The sequence below is a fragment of the Procambarus clarkii genome, chromosome 8 (genome assembly GCF_040958095.1).
Source record: "Procambarus clarkii isolate CNS0578487 chromosome 8, FALCON_Pclarkii_2.0, whole genome shotgun sequence".
NCBI classification, from domain to species: domain Eukaryota; kingdom Metazoa; phylum Arthropoda; class Malacostraca; order Decapoda; family Cambaridae; genus Procambarus; species Procambarus clarkii.
This window is the reverse complement of record NC_091157.1, coordinates 43,813,497-43,833,626: the sequence shown is the minus strand read 5'-3', so window position 1 is coordinate 43,833,626 and position 20,130 is coordinate 43,813,497. Positions and strand designations below refer to the sequence as shown.

At 43.0% G+C, this 20,130-nt stretch overlaps 1 protein-coding gene across 1 annotated transcript; it reads left to right on the top strand.

The window, feature by feature from the left end:
* Positions 1-4,682: 4,682 nt before the first annotated feature.
* LOC138360829 (leukotoxin-like) lies at positions 4,683-12,817 on the top strand. Its single transcript, XM_069320349.1, has 2 exons — positions 4,683-5,128; positions 12,526-12,817. Exons 1-2 carry the CDS (start codon positions 4,683-4,685, stop codon positions 12,815-12,817), a joined length of 738 nt encoding a protein of 245 aa, XP_069176450.1.
* The last annotated feature ends 7,313 nt before the right edge of the window (positions 12,818-20,130 follow it).

Genomic DNA, 20,130 nt, shown 5'->3' with positions numbered 1-20,130 from the left:
TTTCGTACATTTCTTTTCACTGTTGGAGGTAAATCATAAATCAATTCTCCAAAATTCATTTTTATTTCTAGTCTGACGCGACACGAGCGCGTTTCGTAAAACTTATTACATTTTCAAAGACTTTAGTTTACAAATACACAACTGAATAGAACTTACGCATCTCCGATTTTATATCTACATTTGAGAGAGGTGGAAGGGGTGAGGTGGCATTAATAGGGTATTAATTTCATCAACACAAGACAGAACACGAAACAATGGGTATTGAATAGAAGTGATTGTAGAAAGCCTATTGGTCCATATTTCTTGATGCTTCTATATTGGAGCGGAGTCTTGAGGTGGTTAGAATATAGTTGTGCATTAATTGGCTGTTGATTGCTGGTGTTGACTTCTTGATGTGTAGTGCCTCGCAAACGTCAAGCCGCCTGCTATCGCTGTATCTATCGATGATTTCTGTGTTGTTTACTAGGATTTCTCTGGCGATGGTTTGGTTGTGGGAAGAGATTATATGTTCCTTAATGGAGCCCTGTTGCTTATGCATCGTTAAACGCCTAGAAAGAGATGTTGTTGTCTTGCCTATATACTGGGTTTTTTGGAGCTTACAGTCCCCAAGAGGGCATTTGAAGGCATAGACGACGTTAGTCTCTTTTAAAGCGTTCTGTTTTGTGTCTGGAGAGTTTCCCATGAGTTGGCTGGCCGTTTTTCAGGTTTTATAGTAAATCGTCAGTTGTATCCTCTGATTTTTGTCTGTAGGGATAACGTTTCTATTAACAATATCTTTCAGGACCCTTTCCTCCGTTTTATGAGCTGTGGAAAAGAAGTTCCTGTAAAATAGTCTGATAGGGGGTATAGGTGTTGTGTTAGTTGTCTCTTCAGAGGTTGCATGGTGTTTCACTTTCCTTCTTATGATGTCTTCGACGAAACCATTGGAGAAGCCGTTATTGACTAGGACCTGCCTTACCCTACAGAGTTCTTCGTCGACTTGCTTCCATTCTGAGCTGTGGCTGAGAGCATGGTCGACATATGCGTTAACAACACTCCTCTTGTACCTGTCTGGGCAGTCGCTGTTGGCATTTAGGCACATTCCTATGTTCGTTTCCTTAGTATAGACTGCAGTGTGGAAACCTCCGCTCTTTTCCATGACTGTTACATCTAGAAAGGGCAGCTTCCCATCCTTTTCCATCTCGTAAGTGAAATGCAGCACGGAACTCCGCTCAAATGCCTCCTTCAACTCCTGCAGATGTCTGACGTCAGGTACCTGTGTAAAAATGTCGTCAACATACCTGCAGTATATGGCCGGTTTCATGTTCATGTCGACTAAGACTTTTTGCTCGATGGTACCCATGTAGAAGGTTGCAAACAGGACACCTAGGGGAGAACCCATGGCGACCCCATCTACTTGCTTATACATGTGCCCATCCGGGCTCAAGAAGGGTGCCTCTTTAGTACAAGCTTGGAGTAGTTTCCTTAGGATATTTTCTGGTATGTCAAGAGGAGTACAGGCTGGATCACGATACACTCTGTCTGTTATCATCCCGATTGTCTCGTCCACTGGTACGTTAGTGAACAGCGATTCTACGTCCAACGAGGCTCTTATTCCTGTGGCCCGTGTGCCCCGCAGTAAGTCAACAAATTCCTTTGGCGACTTCAGGCTGAAGGCGCAAGGGACATAAGGAGTCAGCAGGCCGTTGAGTCGCTTCGCTAGTCTGTACGTGGGTGTGGGTATCTGGCTAATGATTGGCCGAAGTGGGTTTCCAGGCTTGTGTGTCTTGACATTTCCATACGCATATCCAGATTTATACTCCCCAATAATCTTTGGCAGGTGGACATACCATTTTCTTGACATACCAGAAAATATCCTAAGGAAACTACTCCAAGCTTGTACTAAAGAGGCACCCTTCTTGAGCCCGGATGGGCACATGTATAAGCAAGTAGATGGGGTCGCCATGGGTTCTCCCCTAGGTGTCCTGTTTGCAAACTTCTACATGGGTACCATGTAGAAGAGACTCCGCTCCAATATAGAAGCATCAAGAAATATGGACCAATAGGCTTTCTACAATCACTTCTATTCAATACCCAATGTTTCATGTTTTGGCTTGTGTTGATGAAATTAATACCTTATTAAATACCACCTCACTCAAATGTAGATATAAACAAAATCGGAGATGTGTAAGTTCTATTCAGTTGTGTATGTGTTAACTAAAGTCTTTGAAAATGTAATAAGTTTTACGAAACGCGCTCAAGTGTCGCGTCAGACTAGAAATAAAAATGAATTTTGGAGAATTGATTTTTGAATTACCTCCAACAGTGAAAAGAAATGTACGAAAGATTGAGAAAATTCGTGTTAGAATTATTAATCTTACTTTTTCGGTCATATTTAATAATATATGTCTACAGGAAAGACTGCTACCAAAATATACTAATATATATATATACAGTATATATATATTAGTATATTTTGGTAGCAGTCTTTCCTGTAGACATATATTATTAAATATGACCGAAAAAGTAAGATTAATAATTCTAACACGAATTTTCTCAATCTTTCGTACATTACGCTTCACTGTTGGAGGTAAATAAAAAATTAATTCTCCAAAATTCATATTTATTTCTAGTCTGACGCGACACGGGCGCGTTTCGTAAAACTTATTACATTTTCAAAGACTTTAGTTCACAAATACACAACTGAATAGAACTTACGTATCTCCGATTTTATATCTACATTTGAGTGAGGGGGGAGGGGTGATGTGGCATTAACACAAGACAGAACAAGAGGGGATATTAATAGGGTATTAAAAGTATCAACACAAGACAGAACACAAACAATGGGTATTGAATAGAAGTGTTTGTAGAAAGCCTATTGGTCCATATTTCTTGATGCTTCTATATTGGAGCGGAGTCTTGAGGTGGGTAGAATATAGTTGTGCAATAATTGGCTGTTGATTGCTGGTGTTGACTTCTTGATGTGTAGTGCCTCGCAAACGTCAAGCCGCCTGCTATCGCTGTATCTATCGATGATTTCTGTGTTGTTTACTAGGATTTCTCTGGCGATGGTTTGGTTGTGGGAAGAGATTATATGTTCCTTAATGGAGCCCTGTTGCTTATGCATCGTTAAACGCCTAGAAAGAGATGTTGTTGTCTTGCCTATATACTGGTTTTTTTGGAGCTTACAGTCCCCAAGTGGGCATTTGAAGGCATAGACGACGTTAGTCTCTTTTAAAGCGTTCTGTTTTGTGTCTGGAGAGTTTCTCATGAGTAGGCTGGCCGTTTTTCTGGTTTTATAGTAAATCGTCAGTTGTATCCTCTGATTTTTGTCTGTAGGGATAACGTTTCTATTAACAATATCTTTCAGGACCCTTTCCTCCGTTTTATGAGCTGTGGAAAAGAAGTTCCTGTAAAATAGTCTAATAGTCTAATACAACACCTATACCCCCTATTAGACTATTTTACAGGAACTTCTTTTCCACAGCTCATAAAACGGAGGAAAGGGTCCTGAAAGATATTGTTAATAGAAACGTTATCCCTACAGACAAAAATCAGAGGATACAACTGACGATTTACTATAAAACCAGAAAAACGGCCAGCCTACTCATGAGAAACTCTCCAGACACAAAACTTTTTCGGTCATATTTAATAATATATATATATATATATATATATATATATATATATATATATATATATATATATATATATATATATATATATGCGGAGAAACAGAGAAATGGGAAAAGGGAGATGAACATTTCGGCTGATCAAGGCCGTTGTCAACACTAGACTAAGAGAAAGACACAAAGGTAGGGGGTAAACCACCACTGGAACCTGACCACCCATCCCCTGGGAATGAATGAACCAGAAAAAGGTATAGATTAGCTTAGAATAGTCAAAAGGATTAAATATGAAGCGGTAGGAGAATAAGTATGTGAGTCTCTCTCTCTCTCTCTCTCTCTCTCTCTCTCTCTCTCTCTCTCTCTCTCTCTCTCTCTCTCTCTCCATTCTCTTTCCTTGCTCAAAGATCTCCCTTCCTTCTCCTCCTCCTCTACCTTCCCACCCTACCCCCATATTTCTAAACCCTGATCGGCCTGCATTCAGAAGGAGACCATATTTTCCAGGTTTCTGTTCCATTGGTCTGATGAAACACCATTAATTCCACTCAAGCTGTTGGTTTATACAGGAAGGAGACAGCAACGGCCCCCAGGACGTAAAGTGATAGCTGGCGCGGGGAGGGAGTGCCAGTGCCGCTGGCACTCCCAAACTTCACACCCAAGTCTATAGTGTTCAAGGATTTGATTTCGTGTGACTTAGAGAGATTACCTGGGGAAGTGAGAACAAGCTTCTTGGAGAATTGTTGCTTTTGTTGTTTTGTCAAAGTTTTCGATGGATTTTTTTTTAATTGTGCATTTGTTTATCTACGAGTTTGTTAGTCGGGTCCTTAAATGTGATCGATAACTACCAAATGATCTTTCGTAGTAAGATTATGTAGCAACTTCTTCACGTTGAAAATGTGTTTAACCATAAACTAAATCACCCACGAAGACGACGACCCATGAAAACTACTAATGGCAAATATATCCACTCACAACGCACGAACACAAATACTCACGAACACGACCACTCATAAACACGACCAGAGACGAGGACGACGACTTAGCAAGAGGCTCACAGTACCTGGTATTAAGACAGAGATGGAAGCATCACACGAAGATGGTCTACGACCCCGTAAGCTTCCACAGTCATGTGGTGACGAGTGGTCGTATAGTGGACGGGGCGTTTTGGGTCACTTGCTCTACTTGTGGGACAAAACAGACCAAGCAGAAGTACAGACAAAGAAGCAGAGACAAAGCAGAAGTACAGACAAAGCAGAAGTACAGACAAAGCAGAAGTACAGACAAAGCAGAAGTACAGACAAAGCAGAAGTACAGACAAAGCAGAAGTACAAAGCAGAAGTACAGACAAAGCAGAAGTACAGACAAAGCAGAAGCGCAGACAAAGCAGAAGCACAGGCAAAGAAGAAGCAGAAACAAAGCAGAAGCACAGACAAATTAGAAGCACAAAGCAGAAGCACAGACAAGCAAGGAAACACAGACAAACAAATACAACCACAGAAAAGCAGACACAGACAAAGACTCGAGTATCGACACAGACAGCATCAATTAAGGCTCTTGCCAGTAACGACTTCAGTAAATATTGTTTTCGGCTGTCAGGGAGAAGAAGCCTTTTAGGCTTAAGGAGGTTCCCTAAGGAGAGCCACTGTCCTTACGCAGGATGCAACCCACAACAGTCGAGTCACTGTTCGATGAATATTTACTGCTAAGTAAACACGCGTGACCCTGCACGGGAATAGAACCCGGGACCATATGGTTGTGAGACGACTGCTCTGAACACAACTTTATTACTAAATTCAGCTTTATTTGCAAGGAGAATTTTAAGTATAGGAAATGTTAAGAGCACAAAGGGTGTTATGTGATGCTTAAACTATAAGATAATGAAATTGATAATAAGAATGATGTTACGTTCAGTGAGGTATTATGACTCTACCCAGCTGATGTTGCATAGAAACAGCAACTGGAGGCCTGATCGACGACCGGGCCGCGGGGACGCTAAGCCCCGGAAGCACCTCAAGGTAGTAAAAATAACAAAAAACATCGTTCAACTTCAATATGAAGACTATGGAGAACAGGAGTAAAGTTAAGAGACAAATTTAAAAATAGTTAAATTTATTAAAACAAAATAAAAAAAGTTATTTTAGCATCTGTAAATACAACTTTTACAACAATAATGTATACGGCTGTTTATCCAAAGTGATTTATGTTTACAGCGTTAATAGAGACATTGTATAGCTTATAATTGGTACTTTATTAAATGTGTTGACTGATGTATAATTAGGATTTAGTCTTTAATAATGTTTATATACTTCTATAGTATATAAATGCATAGAAGTATAATTTATATACTTCTATGCATTTCATCTAAGTTTCGGATTTTTAAGCATACAAGGAAAATTTAGGTTAGATTTTTATATTAAGTAAACTTAGTTAACTTGCGGTTTATGAATTAATATAATCTTCCGGCCAATAATTCTTAAACTGATCAATTTTAGGTAAACTGCACTAAATAGTTAAAAAAAAAATGTTATGAAAAGGCACATTTTTATTGAAGCATCATAACATCTATTAGATTTAGTGATTGTCTGTATCTATTTACTTAATAATCTGTTCTATAATTATCTCCATTGGATATTATTTAATATTCCAGCATACAAGTTACGAGAGACACACAACATTTATATTTTGCGTGACTTACGAGCAAGTTGTGAAGGTGACGACGGGGTTGTGATGGCGACGAGTTGTGTAGCGCAGACAAGTGGACTGTGCTACACAACTGTGCATCGGTTACACAGGGCTACGAATCCCGTAGACGTCTCTTGATGTAGAGAGATCATCGTATGCAGACGAAGAGTCACAATAACCTGGCTGATGAAGATATGATGATCAGAGATGACAATGGTCCAGGATGGACCGAAACGTCGTCATCCCTTCACTTTCTAGTGTGTGTGTCGACTTGAGAATGGTCCAGGACGGACCGAAACGTCGTCGTCCCTTCACTTTCTAGTGTGTGTCGACTTGAGAATGGTCCAGGACGGACCGAAACGTCGTCGTCCCTTCACTTTCTAGTGTGTGTCGACTTGAGAATGGTCCAGGACGGACCGAAACGTCGTCATCCCTTCACTTTCTAGTGTGTGTCGACTTGAGAATGGTCCAGGACGGACCGAAACGTCGTCATCCCTTCACTTTCTAGCGTGTGTCGACTTGAGAATGGTCTAGGACGGACCGAAACGTCGTCGTCCCTTCACTTTCTACTGTGTGTCGACTTGAGAATGGTCCAGGACGGACCGAAACGTCGTCATCCCTTCACTTTCTAGTGTGTGTCGACTTGAGAATGGTCCAGGATGGACCGAAACGTCGTCATCCCTTCACTTTCTAGTGTGTGTCGACTTGAGAATGGTCCAGGACGGACCGAAACGTCGTCGTCCCTTCACCTTCTAGTGTGTGGTCTGGTCAGTAATCCAAACATGGTTTGGATTACAAAGACTGAATATTTAGAGTGCATCGATATGGAAACTCCTTCACAGCCAATTTTCTGTGGTACAACAAATCCCCAAAGCCACTATCTTGTACTGGATATAACCTAAAAGCTGAATAATAAAATATTAAAATGTAGAAGCTATATGCAGAGTTTGAACAATAGAAATACAGAAGAAAGTGAAGCATTCATTGGAAATGAATATAACAGCTTCTGGATGCAGATATACAATTACAAGAAAAATTCTATACACAAACACCGATCGAGATTCCGGATTCGATTCCCAACGGAGGCGGAAACAAATGGGCAGTTTCTTTAACTCTGATGTACCTGTTCACCTAGCAGTAAATAGGTACCTGGGAGTTAGACAGCTGCTACGGGTTGCTTCGTGTGGGGGGGGGGGGGTAACAAAAAGGAGGCCTGGTCGAGGACCGGGCCGCGGGGACGCTATGCCCCGAAATCATCTCAAGATAACTTTTATTTCCTCGTGGAACTGACAAACACACATCGAACGCCACAAAGGCGTATACCTCGTTTGGTTAATTGACTGAGTGAGCCGAGCGGACAGCACGCTGGACTTGTGATCCTGTGGTCCTGGGTTCGATCCCAGGCGCCGGGGAGAAACAATGGGCAGTTTCTTTCACCCTATGCCCCTGTTACCTAGCAGTAAAATGGGTACCTAGGTGTTAGACAGCTGTCACGGGCTGCTTCCTGGGGGTGGAGGCCTGGTCTAGGACCGGGCAGCGGGGACACTAAAAAGCCCCCGAAATCATCTCAAGATAACCTCAAGAAGATAACTTGTATGGAGTACCAACATACTGATCACTGACTCCAGTCTGACAGGTGTCAAGAATACTTGTAGTTATAATCAGCTGTCAAGTATCCTCCACTAGCAGACAAGCGGGGCCTCGGAGCGTGATCTTCCCCGCAGGCAAAGACGCAGCGGTCAAAGTTGAGCTCATTAGGGCTATTGAACACGCATGGAAAGAACACGTACAGATCAATTAGAGAAATGTCTGCTAGAACTTCTTTATCATAAATAATTACTGTAGACTAGAGGCAAAGTCAATGGGCATCTTCGAAACAAACGACTTGGGTTACTTGACCAGCGTCTAGTGCGCTTAGGAGCAGTCAGGTGTTTATTTTGTGTTACGGGATTATGGAGAGGATGTCACGATAACGTCGCTGCAGCCACTAACATTTCACACATACGATAAATGAGCAAAAGTGGAAAAGCAGTCCTGATAAGGGAAGAGGTGAGGAGATGAGATGACGTGAAATTTGGTTCAAGTAGAGAAGGAAAGCATGTACATCACGCAAGTTTCAGCCCCGCTCCTGTGCTAGGTAAGTTCATCGCGGGCTCACCATAGCCCGTGCTACTTGGAACTTTTAGTTACCAGTAACTGAATTTTAAACAACAAACAACAACAGCATGTACATTGACCTAGTTACAGCCTCGCTCCTGTGCCAGGCAAGTCCACTACGCTCCCGTGGCAGATAAGTCCACTACGGGCTCACCATAGCCCGTGCTACTTAGAACTCTTGGTTCCCAGTAGCTGAATCTAAAACAACATATGTACACAGAGTTAACACAGCTTCCTACGAGAAGGCAGAGTTGGTGTGATATACATCACCAGGTTTATTTAGTGGGCTCCAGGCGTGAGCTGTAATGCCTTCCCTCAGTTGCATTACTCTACACATAATAGGAGTTATACCTGGTTTACCTTGACGAGCATAGTTTGTGATTGTTGTGTTCGTCTTGCTGTTGCTTGGTCTTCCGGCATTCTTATCCCCCGCCTTGAACACATGCAAGTCATCTGTAGACATTAACAAAGCAGAGTGTGGCGGACACGTAGATAAAATGGCCTCGTTACGTTACTGACTTCTCACTGAACTCACTGGAAAAAACTACCAACAGTAGACACTAACTTTCTCCCAATCAAGAAAAACTAACATATAATAGCGGCCTTAAACACACTCTTAACATTAGGCATAATCACTCTCTCCAACAACCTCCTCTTAATACCTATGCTTGGCGCCAAAATTGTGACATGGTTGAGAGAAGATTGAAGGAGAGGGGGACGGGCGGTGAGGGGGGGAGGGGCAGTGAGGGGGGAGGGGCAGTGAGGGGGGAGGGGCAGTGAGGGGGGAGGGGCGGTGAGGGGGGGAGGGGCAGTGAGGGGGGACGGGCGGTGAGGGGGGGAGGGGCAGTGAGGGGGAAGGGGCAGTGAGGGGGGGACGGGCGGTGAGGGGGGGAGGGGCGGTGAGGGGGGGAGGGGCGGTGAGGGTGGGGAGGGGCGGTGAGGGGGGAGGAACGGTGAGGGGGGAGGGGGCATAGAGGGGGGGAGGGGCAGTGAGGGGGAGGAACGGTGAGGGGAGGAGGGGGCAGTGAGGGGGGGTGGGGGCAGTGAGGGGGGGAGGGGGCAGTGAGGGGGGGAGGGGGCAGTGAGGGGGGGAGGGGCAGTGAGGGAGGGAGAGGCAGTGAGGGGGGAGGAGCGGTGAGGGGGGAGGAGCTAAAGGAAGAGGAGACGTTTAATGAAATTTCAAAAGCAGTCTGTGTTTTTATCCATTCTGAACCCCCTTCCCCGAATCCTCCTGGCCACCGTCCTCTCCATTCTCCTACCCCCTCCCCCCCCCCCTTCCCTCCCTCACCCCCCCCCCCCCCTCCCTCAATCGTCGTACCGGCAGCCACTGACGACGGAGCGACCGCATGATTGCACTTGAATAATACATGTAATTCTTGGGAGGGGAAGAGAAGTGTATTCATTGCTGAGGATGAGTAGGAAGAACCGGACCCGAGTCCAAGTCACAGGTGGATGGATCGGTTGAGAGGAGGAGGAGGAGGAGAAGGTGGGGAGGAGGAGGAACAGGGAAGGATGTGGAGGATGGAGTATGGAGGAGAAAAGGTAAAAGACTGAGAGGTGGAGATGGGGAAAGAGAGAGATGGCGGAGGAAGAGCAACAGAGTTCGAGAATGAGTGAGAGGAGGATGAGGACATATGAGGATTACAATTAAGGGGAAAAGGCGGGTTGTGAAGGTGCGGGGGGGGGGGGTGAGGGAGGCCAGGATGGAAGAGGGGCGGGGGGAGACAGGGGAAGACGAGAAGGGGTGGGTGTGTGGGGGGGGGGGGGGTGACTGAAAGGGGAACAGCACGAGGAGGGCAAATGTGGAGGGGGAAGGAGGAGGAGGGTCGGGTGTATGGAGGTTAGTTAATTATAATATGAGAGTCTTCACTAGACCATTACGGGCTCACCATAGCCCGTGCTACATGGACATTTCATCCCGAGTAGCTAAATCTAAAAACAACAACAACAACTTCACTCGAGCACACTCAGGTGTCCAGTCTCACACCTGGCTCCAACTTCCTCCTCAAACTAATACAAATACTTTTAACACTTAATTATACACCAGTAAAATATTACTTTTAACAGCCTGTGCTTTAGCCAGGCGTGTCTCCCGAGCCGGGCCTAACAAACAGAAAATGACATGTATTACACATAAAACAAAAGAGCCCCTACCATGTACTCACCTGTAACTAGGTGAGTACATAGTACATAGTACATGGGCTCTTTTCCTTGATCTAAAAAGAGAACCTTCAAGTATTCGTCGAGTGAGTGATCTTTAGAAGCGGAAAGGTTAAGTTTGAGATCTTAGAAATTCCTTTTCATGAAACATATCAGAGACAGCACAGATAAATATGATGGGAAAAGTTGTGGTAATTTCTTGGGATGTTGTGTCAGTGTTTGACAGTATTGACCCTGGCGGGATGTTGTGTCAGTGTTTGACAGTATTGACCCTGGCGTGATGTTGTGTCAGTGTTTGACAGTATTGACCCTGGCGTGATGTTGTGTCAGTGTTCGACAGTATTGACCCTGGCGTGATGTTGTGTCAGTGTTTGACAGTATTGACTCTGGCGTGATGTTGTGTCAGTGTTTGACAGTACTGACCCTGGCGTGATGTTGTGTCAGTGTTTGACAGTATTGACCCTGGCGTGATGTTGTGTCAGTGTTTGACAGTACTGACCCTGGCGTGATGTTGTGTCAGTGTTCGACAGTATTGACCCTGGCGTGATGTTGTGTCAGTGTTTGACAGTACTGACCCTGGCGGGATGTTGTGTCAGTGTTTGACAGTATTGACCCTGGCGTGATGTTGTGTCAGTGTTTGACAGTATTGACCCTGGCGTGATGTTGTGTCAGTGTTTGACAGTATTGACCCTGGCGTGATGTTGTGTCAGTGTTCGACAGTATTGACCCTGGCGTGATGTTGTGTCAGTGTTTGACAGTACTGACCCTGGCGGGATGTTGTGTCAGTGTTTGACAGTATTGACCCTGGCGTGATGTTGTGTCAGTGTTTGACAGTATTGACCCTGGCGTGATGTTGTGTCAGTGTTTGACAGTATTGACCCTGGCGTGATGTTGTGTCAGTGTTTGACAGTATTGACCCTGGCGTGATGTTTGACAGTATTGACCCTGGCGTGATGTTGCCTGACAACCGTCCGATGGCCAGGTAGTAAAAATCAGTATTCCCTTTGCTTATGCAAAAAGAGAAAACGTCAACTGATATAACATTCATATATAACAATTACTAAGATATCTGCCTTGAGTAGATGACAAATTTCATTTGCTGCCGGTGACATTCAGGCAATGGTGGTAACCAGTCAACCTAATATTGAACAGTTGAACGAGATACGGACGAGTTGCAAGTACCCACTAGTCGATATCTTGGGGGTTAAAATTTGTTTCAGCAATAATTGCCAAGGACCACTTGTTGGACTTGGTAAAACCGGCAGCCAAAGGTCAAGGAGCTTCTAAAGGCAGAGCACATCTTGTACTGCTCAAGTCTCCAACCTTAATGGGTGCACTACTTTCCTCGTCACACTTGAGTATGCACTGAGCTAACCACCTACTAAACCACCTACTAATCCAGCTAACCACCTACAAAATTCTCAGGGAAATTGGCATGGTGGACAAAGAGAAACTCTTCAGCACGGGTGGGACACGAACAAGGGGACACAGGTAGAAACTTAGTACCCAGATGAGCCACAGAGACGTTAGAAAGAATTTTTTCAGTGTCAGAGTAGTTAATAAATGGAATGCATTAGGAAGTGATGTGGTGGAGGCTGACTCCATACACAGTTTCAAATGTAGATATGATAAGAGCCCAGTAGGCTCAGGAATCTGTACACCAGTTGATTGACAGTTGAGAGGCGGGACCAAAGAGCCAAAGCTCACCCCCCACAAGCACAATTAGGTGAGTACTGAGCTCTTGGATGGGTTCCATCCTCTCACTAGTGGACTAGGTAGACAGCTGTGCTAAACGACCCATTTCAGGTCCTCGTCCCTTTTGGCTGAAGGGTTCAGTACATCAGTCTTCAATTCCATAGCACTGCCGCTGGCCCTGATGAGCCTCACTCCAGCTCTGTCATTCATAAACGTACTCCTTCAGCGGTGACTCCTTCCTTGACTCCTTCAGCGGTGACTCCTTCCTTGACTCCTTCAGCGGTGACTCCTTCCTTGACTCCTTCAGCGGTGACTCCTTCCTTGACTCCTTCAGCGGTGACTCCTTCCTTGACTCCTTCAGCGGTGACTCCTTCCTTGACTCCTTCAGCGGTGACTCCTTCCTTGACTCCTTCAGCGGTGACTCCTTCCTTGACTCCTTCAGCGGTGACTCCTTCCTTGACTCCTTCAGCGGTGACTCCTTCCTTGACTCCTTCAGCGGTGACTCCTTCCTTGACTGACTCGTTGTGAAAATAATTTTACAGGTACGAGCAGATAATCGTAAAATTATGTCAATTTGCCGTCATAAAGCTCAAGCCCGCAGCTGACATCAACCTTAATCTTTACCTAAAATGATGTAGATAGCAATAAAAAAAAGCTTTAGCTTTATAAAGACAATAACGAAATTAAATAATTTTATAGATTCAGGGTATAATAACCTGAAGTAAAATAACAGGCCTTAACTCTCAGTATTTACCTGTAAACATAAAGGATATTCCTGTTGAGACATGCAATTAATTACAAAAATACATAAATGTGTTTGTATACAGAGTGAGAACAAGGTGTAGAGAGAGAGGGGGAGGCAGAGGAGCATGATGACAAGGTGTATAAGGGAGAGAAGAGAGGAAATAGGGAGGGTTGTATTTAAATGAAATGAGGAGAAAGTAAAAGTAAAGGGCGAGAGAGAATTAATCTTGGCACTGTTCCAACGTTGACATTATTTACACTGAGAACAAAACGTTATATATAAATGTATGTATATTATATATATATATATATATATATATATATATATATATATATATATATATATATATATAATTATATATATATATGTATATATATATATATATATATATATATATATATATATATATATATATATTGTGACGATAATCTCTTTCAAGAGAGATTGAGCCTGCTCTTCTCTACATGAAGTTACGTATTTTATACAAGATTAAGATGCTACCTTCAAGATACGTCTCCCAGTAGCACAAAACGTTTTGACCAGGAGGCAAAACGTACCCAAAACTCACGTACCCCCCTACTCCACTCCCTCCACGCCGGCTCGTCATCAATCAGCCAACTACTCTTCCCAGCCTGCCTGCTCCTGATTGGTAACTCACCGACTGCACACCTGCACACTGCACCTCAGCGCCCTCTACCTAAGTCGATGTCTGGGCTTGATCCAGCCATTGAAGTCAGAATATCCTTGTGCTCTTAAGCAGTGAACAACTAACTGATATAGCTGTGTATCTGCTGGATGTTTAGCTAGCGCTAATATTCTCAGCACCTGATTATTTTTCACTGTGTATTTATATTATTGTAGAGTAACTTCATCCCTATTATTCATTTATGTTATATTGTTTTTGACTTGTTCTTTTGCACTGTACATTGCCAAGGGATTGTCTTTGTTTATAATTTGTTTTCTAGATAAATTAAAGTTTCATTGTTCATACTTTGTGTTTTGCGTGTTTTCCCTTACTTTACCACAGACAGACAACAGGCAAGCAGTCTTTTTTTTTTTTGTAAGTGTGACCAGGCATTGACACCTGCCATTGGAGGACTGCCGAACATCAACACTCCAACACTTTCCCGTCACAATATATCTCATATATATATATATATATGTCGTACCTAGTAGCCAGAACTCACTTTTTGGCCTACTATGCAAGGCCCGATTTGCCTACTAAGCCAAGTTTTCCTGAATTAATATATTTTTTCTAATTTTTTTCTTATGAAATGATAAAGCTACCCATTTCATTATGTATGAGGTCAATTTTTGTTTATTGGAGTTAAAATTAACGTAGATATATGACCGAACCTAACCAACCCTACCTAACCTAACCTAACATATCTCTATAGGTTAGGTTTGGTTAAGTAGCCGAAAAAGTTAGGTTAGGTTAGGTTAGGTAGGTTAGGTAGTCGGAAAACAATTAATTCATGAAAACTTGGCTTATTAGGCAAATTGGGCCTTGCATAGTAGGCTCAGAAGTGCATTCTGGCTACTAGGTACGACATATATATATATATATATATATATATATATATATAATATATATATATATATATATATGTTGCACCTAGTAGCCAGAACGCACTTTTCGGCCTACTATGCAAGGCCCGATTTGCCTAATAGGCCGAGTGATTTTCTTTATTTTCAATATTTTTTTCCAAATAGTTTATTTGAATTATTATTATTATTTTATGTTAAGACCAAGATTTATTGACTTGTGTTAGTTTAGGTTAGGTTAAGATAGGTTAGGTTAGGTAGGGTTGGATAGGTTCAGTCATATCGACGTTAGTTTTAACTCAAATTTAAACAAATTAACTTATACATAATGAAATGGACAGATTTATCATTTCATAAGAAAATTTTTGGAAAAATATATAAATTTAGGAAATCTTGGCTTATTAAGCAAATCGGGCCTTGCATACTAGGCCAAGTACGACGTTCTGGCTACTAGGTACAACATTATATATATATATATATATATATATATATATATATATATATATATATATATATATATATATATATATATATATACCAGAAGCAGGAGACTTTTAAAGAGGGATTGAGAGCGTTACGTCAATAAAGGGGAAGATGAATGTAACAGGTTTACATAGTGAGGGAGAGTGAGAGTAATAGTATCAGAGAGAGGGGAGCTCTGCAAGAGACTCGCATCCCAGTGAGTACGGATTAAACACCAACGGAATTATGAGAGCAGGAAGACAGCGAATGAACAACACCCCTGCCACATGTGGGAGGAAGCCAGGCAGTGTTGGAACAACACACTTTCCACATGTGAGAGGACGGCAGGCAGTGTTGGAACAACACACCTTCTACACGTGAAGGGAAGGCAGGAAGGTCTTCTAAAAAGAGTACGTGTTGTGTGTACTAACGTAACTATCCTCATCTAGATGTGCTTCCAGAGTCGAGCTAAACTCCTGGCCCCGTCTTCTGAACGCTCGTAGATCAATGCACTGACACATTTCTCACTTTTTTTTTTCATATTTACATTTACAATTTGGAATCCAATTAGCTTCAACGACCTTCACTTCTAATCTGTTCCACTTATCGACGGATCTTACACTGAAATAGTTCTTTCTGACGTTCCTGAGACTAAAATGCGTCTCCAGTTTCCATCTATGACCCCTCGTTCAACTGTTCCTGGCTTTGAACAACGCTGCTTGGTCTAACTTGTCAAATTTCGCCTAGAATCTGATATTTTGTTTCATATCTCCTTATCTCATATCTTCATATTTCCTTTCATATCTTCATATCTCCGCTATCTCTCCTTTCCTCCAGTACATTAAGATCCAGGTATCTCAGTCTTTCTCATAGTTCAATCCCCTGAGCTCCGGAACGTGTCTCGTTGCATATCTCTGGACCTTTTCAGGTAAGGGTTCCATGCTGGGGACACATATTATAGAGAGGATCTCACCTTTGCTGTACATAAGGCACGGAAAGATCATTTGTCCAAATTTCTGCAGGATACGCTGATGTTGACGATCATAATATATTTATATTTTGTATAAAACAACACACACACACACACACACAACACACACACACAACACACACAACACACACACACACTCACACACACACACACACACACACACAACACACACACACAACACACACACACAACACACACACACAACACACACACACACAACACGCACACACAACACACACACTCACACACACAACACACACAACACACACACACACACACAACACACACAACACACACACACACACACAACACACACACACATATCTCCCAGAGGGTATAGATTCGTTCCTCTCAATGTTTGCTGATGATGCAAAAATTATGAGGAGGATTGAAACTGAGGACGATAGTAGGAGGCTACAAGATGACCTAGACAGAGTGAATGGTCCAACAAATGGCTGTTGAAGTTCAACCCGAGTAAATGCAAAGTAATGAAACTAGGCGGTGGAAATAGGAGGCCAAACACAGGATACAGAATAGGAGATGAAGTACTTAATGAAACGAACAGAGAGAAAGATCTAGGAGTTGATATCACACCAAACCTGTCTCCCGAAGCCCACATAAAGAGAATAACGTCAGCGGCATATGCGAGGCTGGCTAACATCAGAACGGCGTTCAGGAACCTGAGTAAGGAATCATTCAGAATCTTGTACACCACATATGTAAGACCAATCCTGGAGTATGCGGTCCCAGCATGGAGCCCTTACCTTGTCAAGCACAAAACGAAGCTGGAAAAAGTCCAAAGGTATGGACTAGTCCCAGAACTAAGAGGCATGAGTTACGAGGAAAGGCTGCGGGAAATGCACCTTACGACACTGGAAGACAGAAGAGTAAGGGGAGACATGATCACAACCTACAAAATCCTCAGAGGAATCGACCGGGTAAACAAGGATAAACTATTCAACACTGGTGGGACGCGAACAAGGGGACACAGGTGGAAACTGAGTACCCACATGAGCCACAGAGACGTTAGAAGGAACTTTTTCAGTGTCAGAGTAGTTAACGGATGGAATGCATTAGGCAGTGATGTGGTGGAGGCTGACTCCATACACAGTTTTAAATGTAGATATGATAGAGCCCAGTAGGCTCAGGAATCTGTACACCAGTTGATTGACAGTTGAGAGGCGGGACCAAAGAGCCAAAGCTCAACCCCCGCAAGAACAGATAGGTGAGTACAGATAGGTGAGTACACAACACACACTCTTTCACCCTGATGCACTTGTTACCTAGAAGTAAATAGACACCTGGGAGTTAGACAGTTGTTACGAAGCTGCTGCCTGGGTGTGTGTGAGGGGGGGGGGAGAAATTAGTTAGTAGTTAGTAACACTTGACTGACAGTTGAGAGGCGGGCCGAAGGAGCAAAGCTCAACCCCCGCAAGCACAACTACGTGAATACACAACAATGACGAAAACACTGATCCATGTATGCTGAAAAACCACTTTGAAAAATACGAGATTGCTAAAGCAATCTCTTATTTTTTCAATGTGCTTTGAAGAACATATTCCTTAGTGGGGTTTTATTAAGGCCGCCAATCACTATCAAAGGAGGACGTAATGTATAAAGGTTTTGAGAGGCTTGGTAGGATATACGTATTCAGTAGAGTTCTTATTGTATACATATATGTATATTAAATGTGGTTAAGTATACATTCTTCTCTCTCTTATTTCAAAGCAAAACACATATGCCCCTGTTGACCAGACCACACACTAGAAGGTGAAGGGACGACGACGTTTCGGTCCGTCCTGGACCATTCTCAAGTCGATTGTGGTCCAGGACGGATCGAAACGTCGTCGTCCCTTCTCCTTCTAGTGTGTGGTCTGGTCAACTTACTTCAGCCACGTTATTGTGACTCCACGTCTGCACATGCCTCTGTTACTCTGCCTGGGTGGAGGCAGAGACACTTTCTCACACGCTCTTCACTACTCTCACACACTCTCCACAACTCTCCCACACCCTACACAATTCTCACACACTTTCCTCAACTCTCACACACTCTCCACAACTCTCACACACTCTCCACAACTCTCACACACTCTCCACAACTCTCACACACTCTCCACAACTCTCACACACTCTCCACAACTCTCACACACTCTCCACAACTCTCACACACTCTCCACAACTCTCACACACTCTCCACAACTCTCACACACTCTCCACAACTCTCACACACTCTCCACAACTCTCACACACTCTCCACAACTCCCTCATCCCTTACTTTGAGTCCTTTCTTTGCTCGATTTATAATTCTCACGAGACCCTTGTATTCCTCATTCCCTCTTGGCTGTCCCCTCATGCCTTCTCTCTGTCTCTCTTTCTCAGATCTCTCCCCTTACTGGCCTCTCCCCTCTCCTGCTCATTTTCTCCCCTCATTGGTTTCTCTCTCTCTCTTCCCCCTCGCTCAGTTTCTCTTCCTGTTCCCTTCTGTTCCTCTCTTCACACCCTCGTTCAGATTTTTGCCCTCTAGCTCTGTGGACATCATATTAACTCGCCTTTCCCGTGTGGAGACAAATGTTTTACAGAGTTCTGAACGGGATTAGCTGTCGAAATGGCTAACGTAATAATAATAATGAGATGCCCAGAGTTAAGGTACCAAGGAGTCGAAACGCTTTGGTAACCACCTTCAGAATTTTGAGAATAGCTTTCGCCAAAATGTAAGTGAATTTATATTTTATAAATTGGATGGAACATCTTAAGGCTCACACTATTATATACATATTATATACACCGTTATATGACAAAGAGTGCTGGGAAGACGGGACACCACGAGCGTAGCTCTCATCCTGTAACTACACTTAGGTAATTACTATGAACAGATTAACACTCGTGTGGGAGATCAGCAAATTTCACACACATGTTTTGGGTAAAAATTATCGAGAATTTGATATAATTCTGAAATTATCTACGCCCCAATGGGCGTAGACACATCTACGATAATAATCGTAGATGAGAAACAATGGGCAGAGTTTCTTTCACCCTATGCCCCTGATACCTAGCAATAAAGAGGTACCTGGGTGTTAGTCAGCTGTCACGGACTGCTTCCTGGGGGTGGAGGCCTGGTCGACGACCGGGCCTCGGGGACACTAAAGCCCCGAAATCATCTCAAGATAACCTCAAGATAGCCCCTCTTCTTTCCATTTTTATGATTCATGAGTGATCTTAATTTAGTCCTGGACTATATTCAGGACAAAATTAGGCAGGTCGGTTGGACAATAAGATATTGTGGTTACGTTAATAACTCTCCTGTAGTACGAGTTATCTTCGATGGTTACGTTAATAACTCTCCTGTAGTACGAGTTATCTTCGATGGTTGCCTTAATAACTCTCCTGTAGTACGAGTTATCTTCGATGGTTGCCTTAATAACTCTCCTGTAGTACGAGTTATCTTCGATGTATTAATACAATATTTACCCAGAGTTTGGGGTGAGGATTCTTTGTATATTCTTAATGACAATATCAAAGTTAAAGATAATAATAGGTAACAAAGTAATATTTGATCTTAAGTGCTATATTGATCTGTAAATTATATACTGGGCTAAAGTTTGGATTATTAAGTAGGGAGTTTGAGGTTTTATTGAAGAAAAAAAATATTGATGTGATGACGTGTCTTCGTATACACATTATACTCTCACACACACACACACACACACACACACACACACACACACACACACACACACACACACACACACACACACACACACAGACAGCTGCCCTGTGTGTAACTCCCAGGTACCTATTTACTGCTAGATAACAGGGACATTAGGAAAGAAACTCTACCAATTTATATTCCATCATCGCCGGGGATCGAAGCCGGACCCCCTTGGATTACGAGCCCCAAGCGGTGTCTACTCAGCCACAGGCCCCCTTAATTGTGAAGTACCGTCTGTGACTGTGTTTGAACAACTAAGTTATGGGTGTGCTTCGGAGGACTAGAGGCATTTGTTTCATATAAGGAAACACTTCAATTAAGTGAACAGTTAATTAAACAGTGAGGAAGTGACTGAATAGTTTACCCATCCGCTATATG

What these genes read in the sequence shown, in the direction of transcription:
- LOC138360829 (XM_069320349.1), top strand. Translation starts at nt 4,683, where the DNA reads ATGGAAGCATCACACGAAGATGGTCTACGACCCCGTAAGCTTCCACAG. An exon ending in AGACACAGACAAAGACTCGA is followed by an intron (nt 5,129 to 12,525) that starts GTATCGACACAG and finishes GTACTCCTTCAG; the next exon opens with CGGTGACTCCTTCCTTGACT.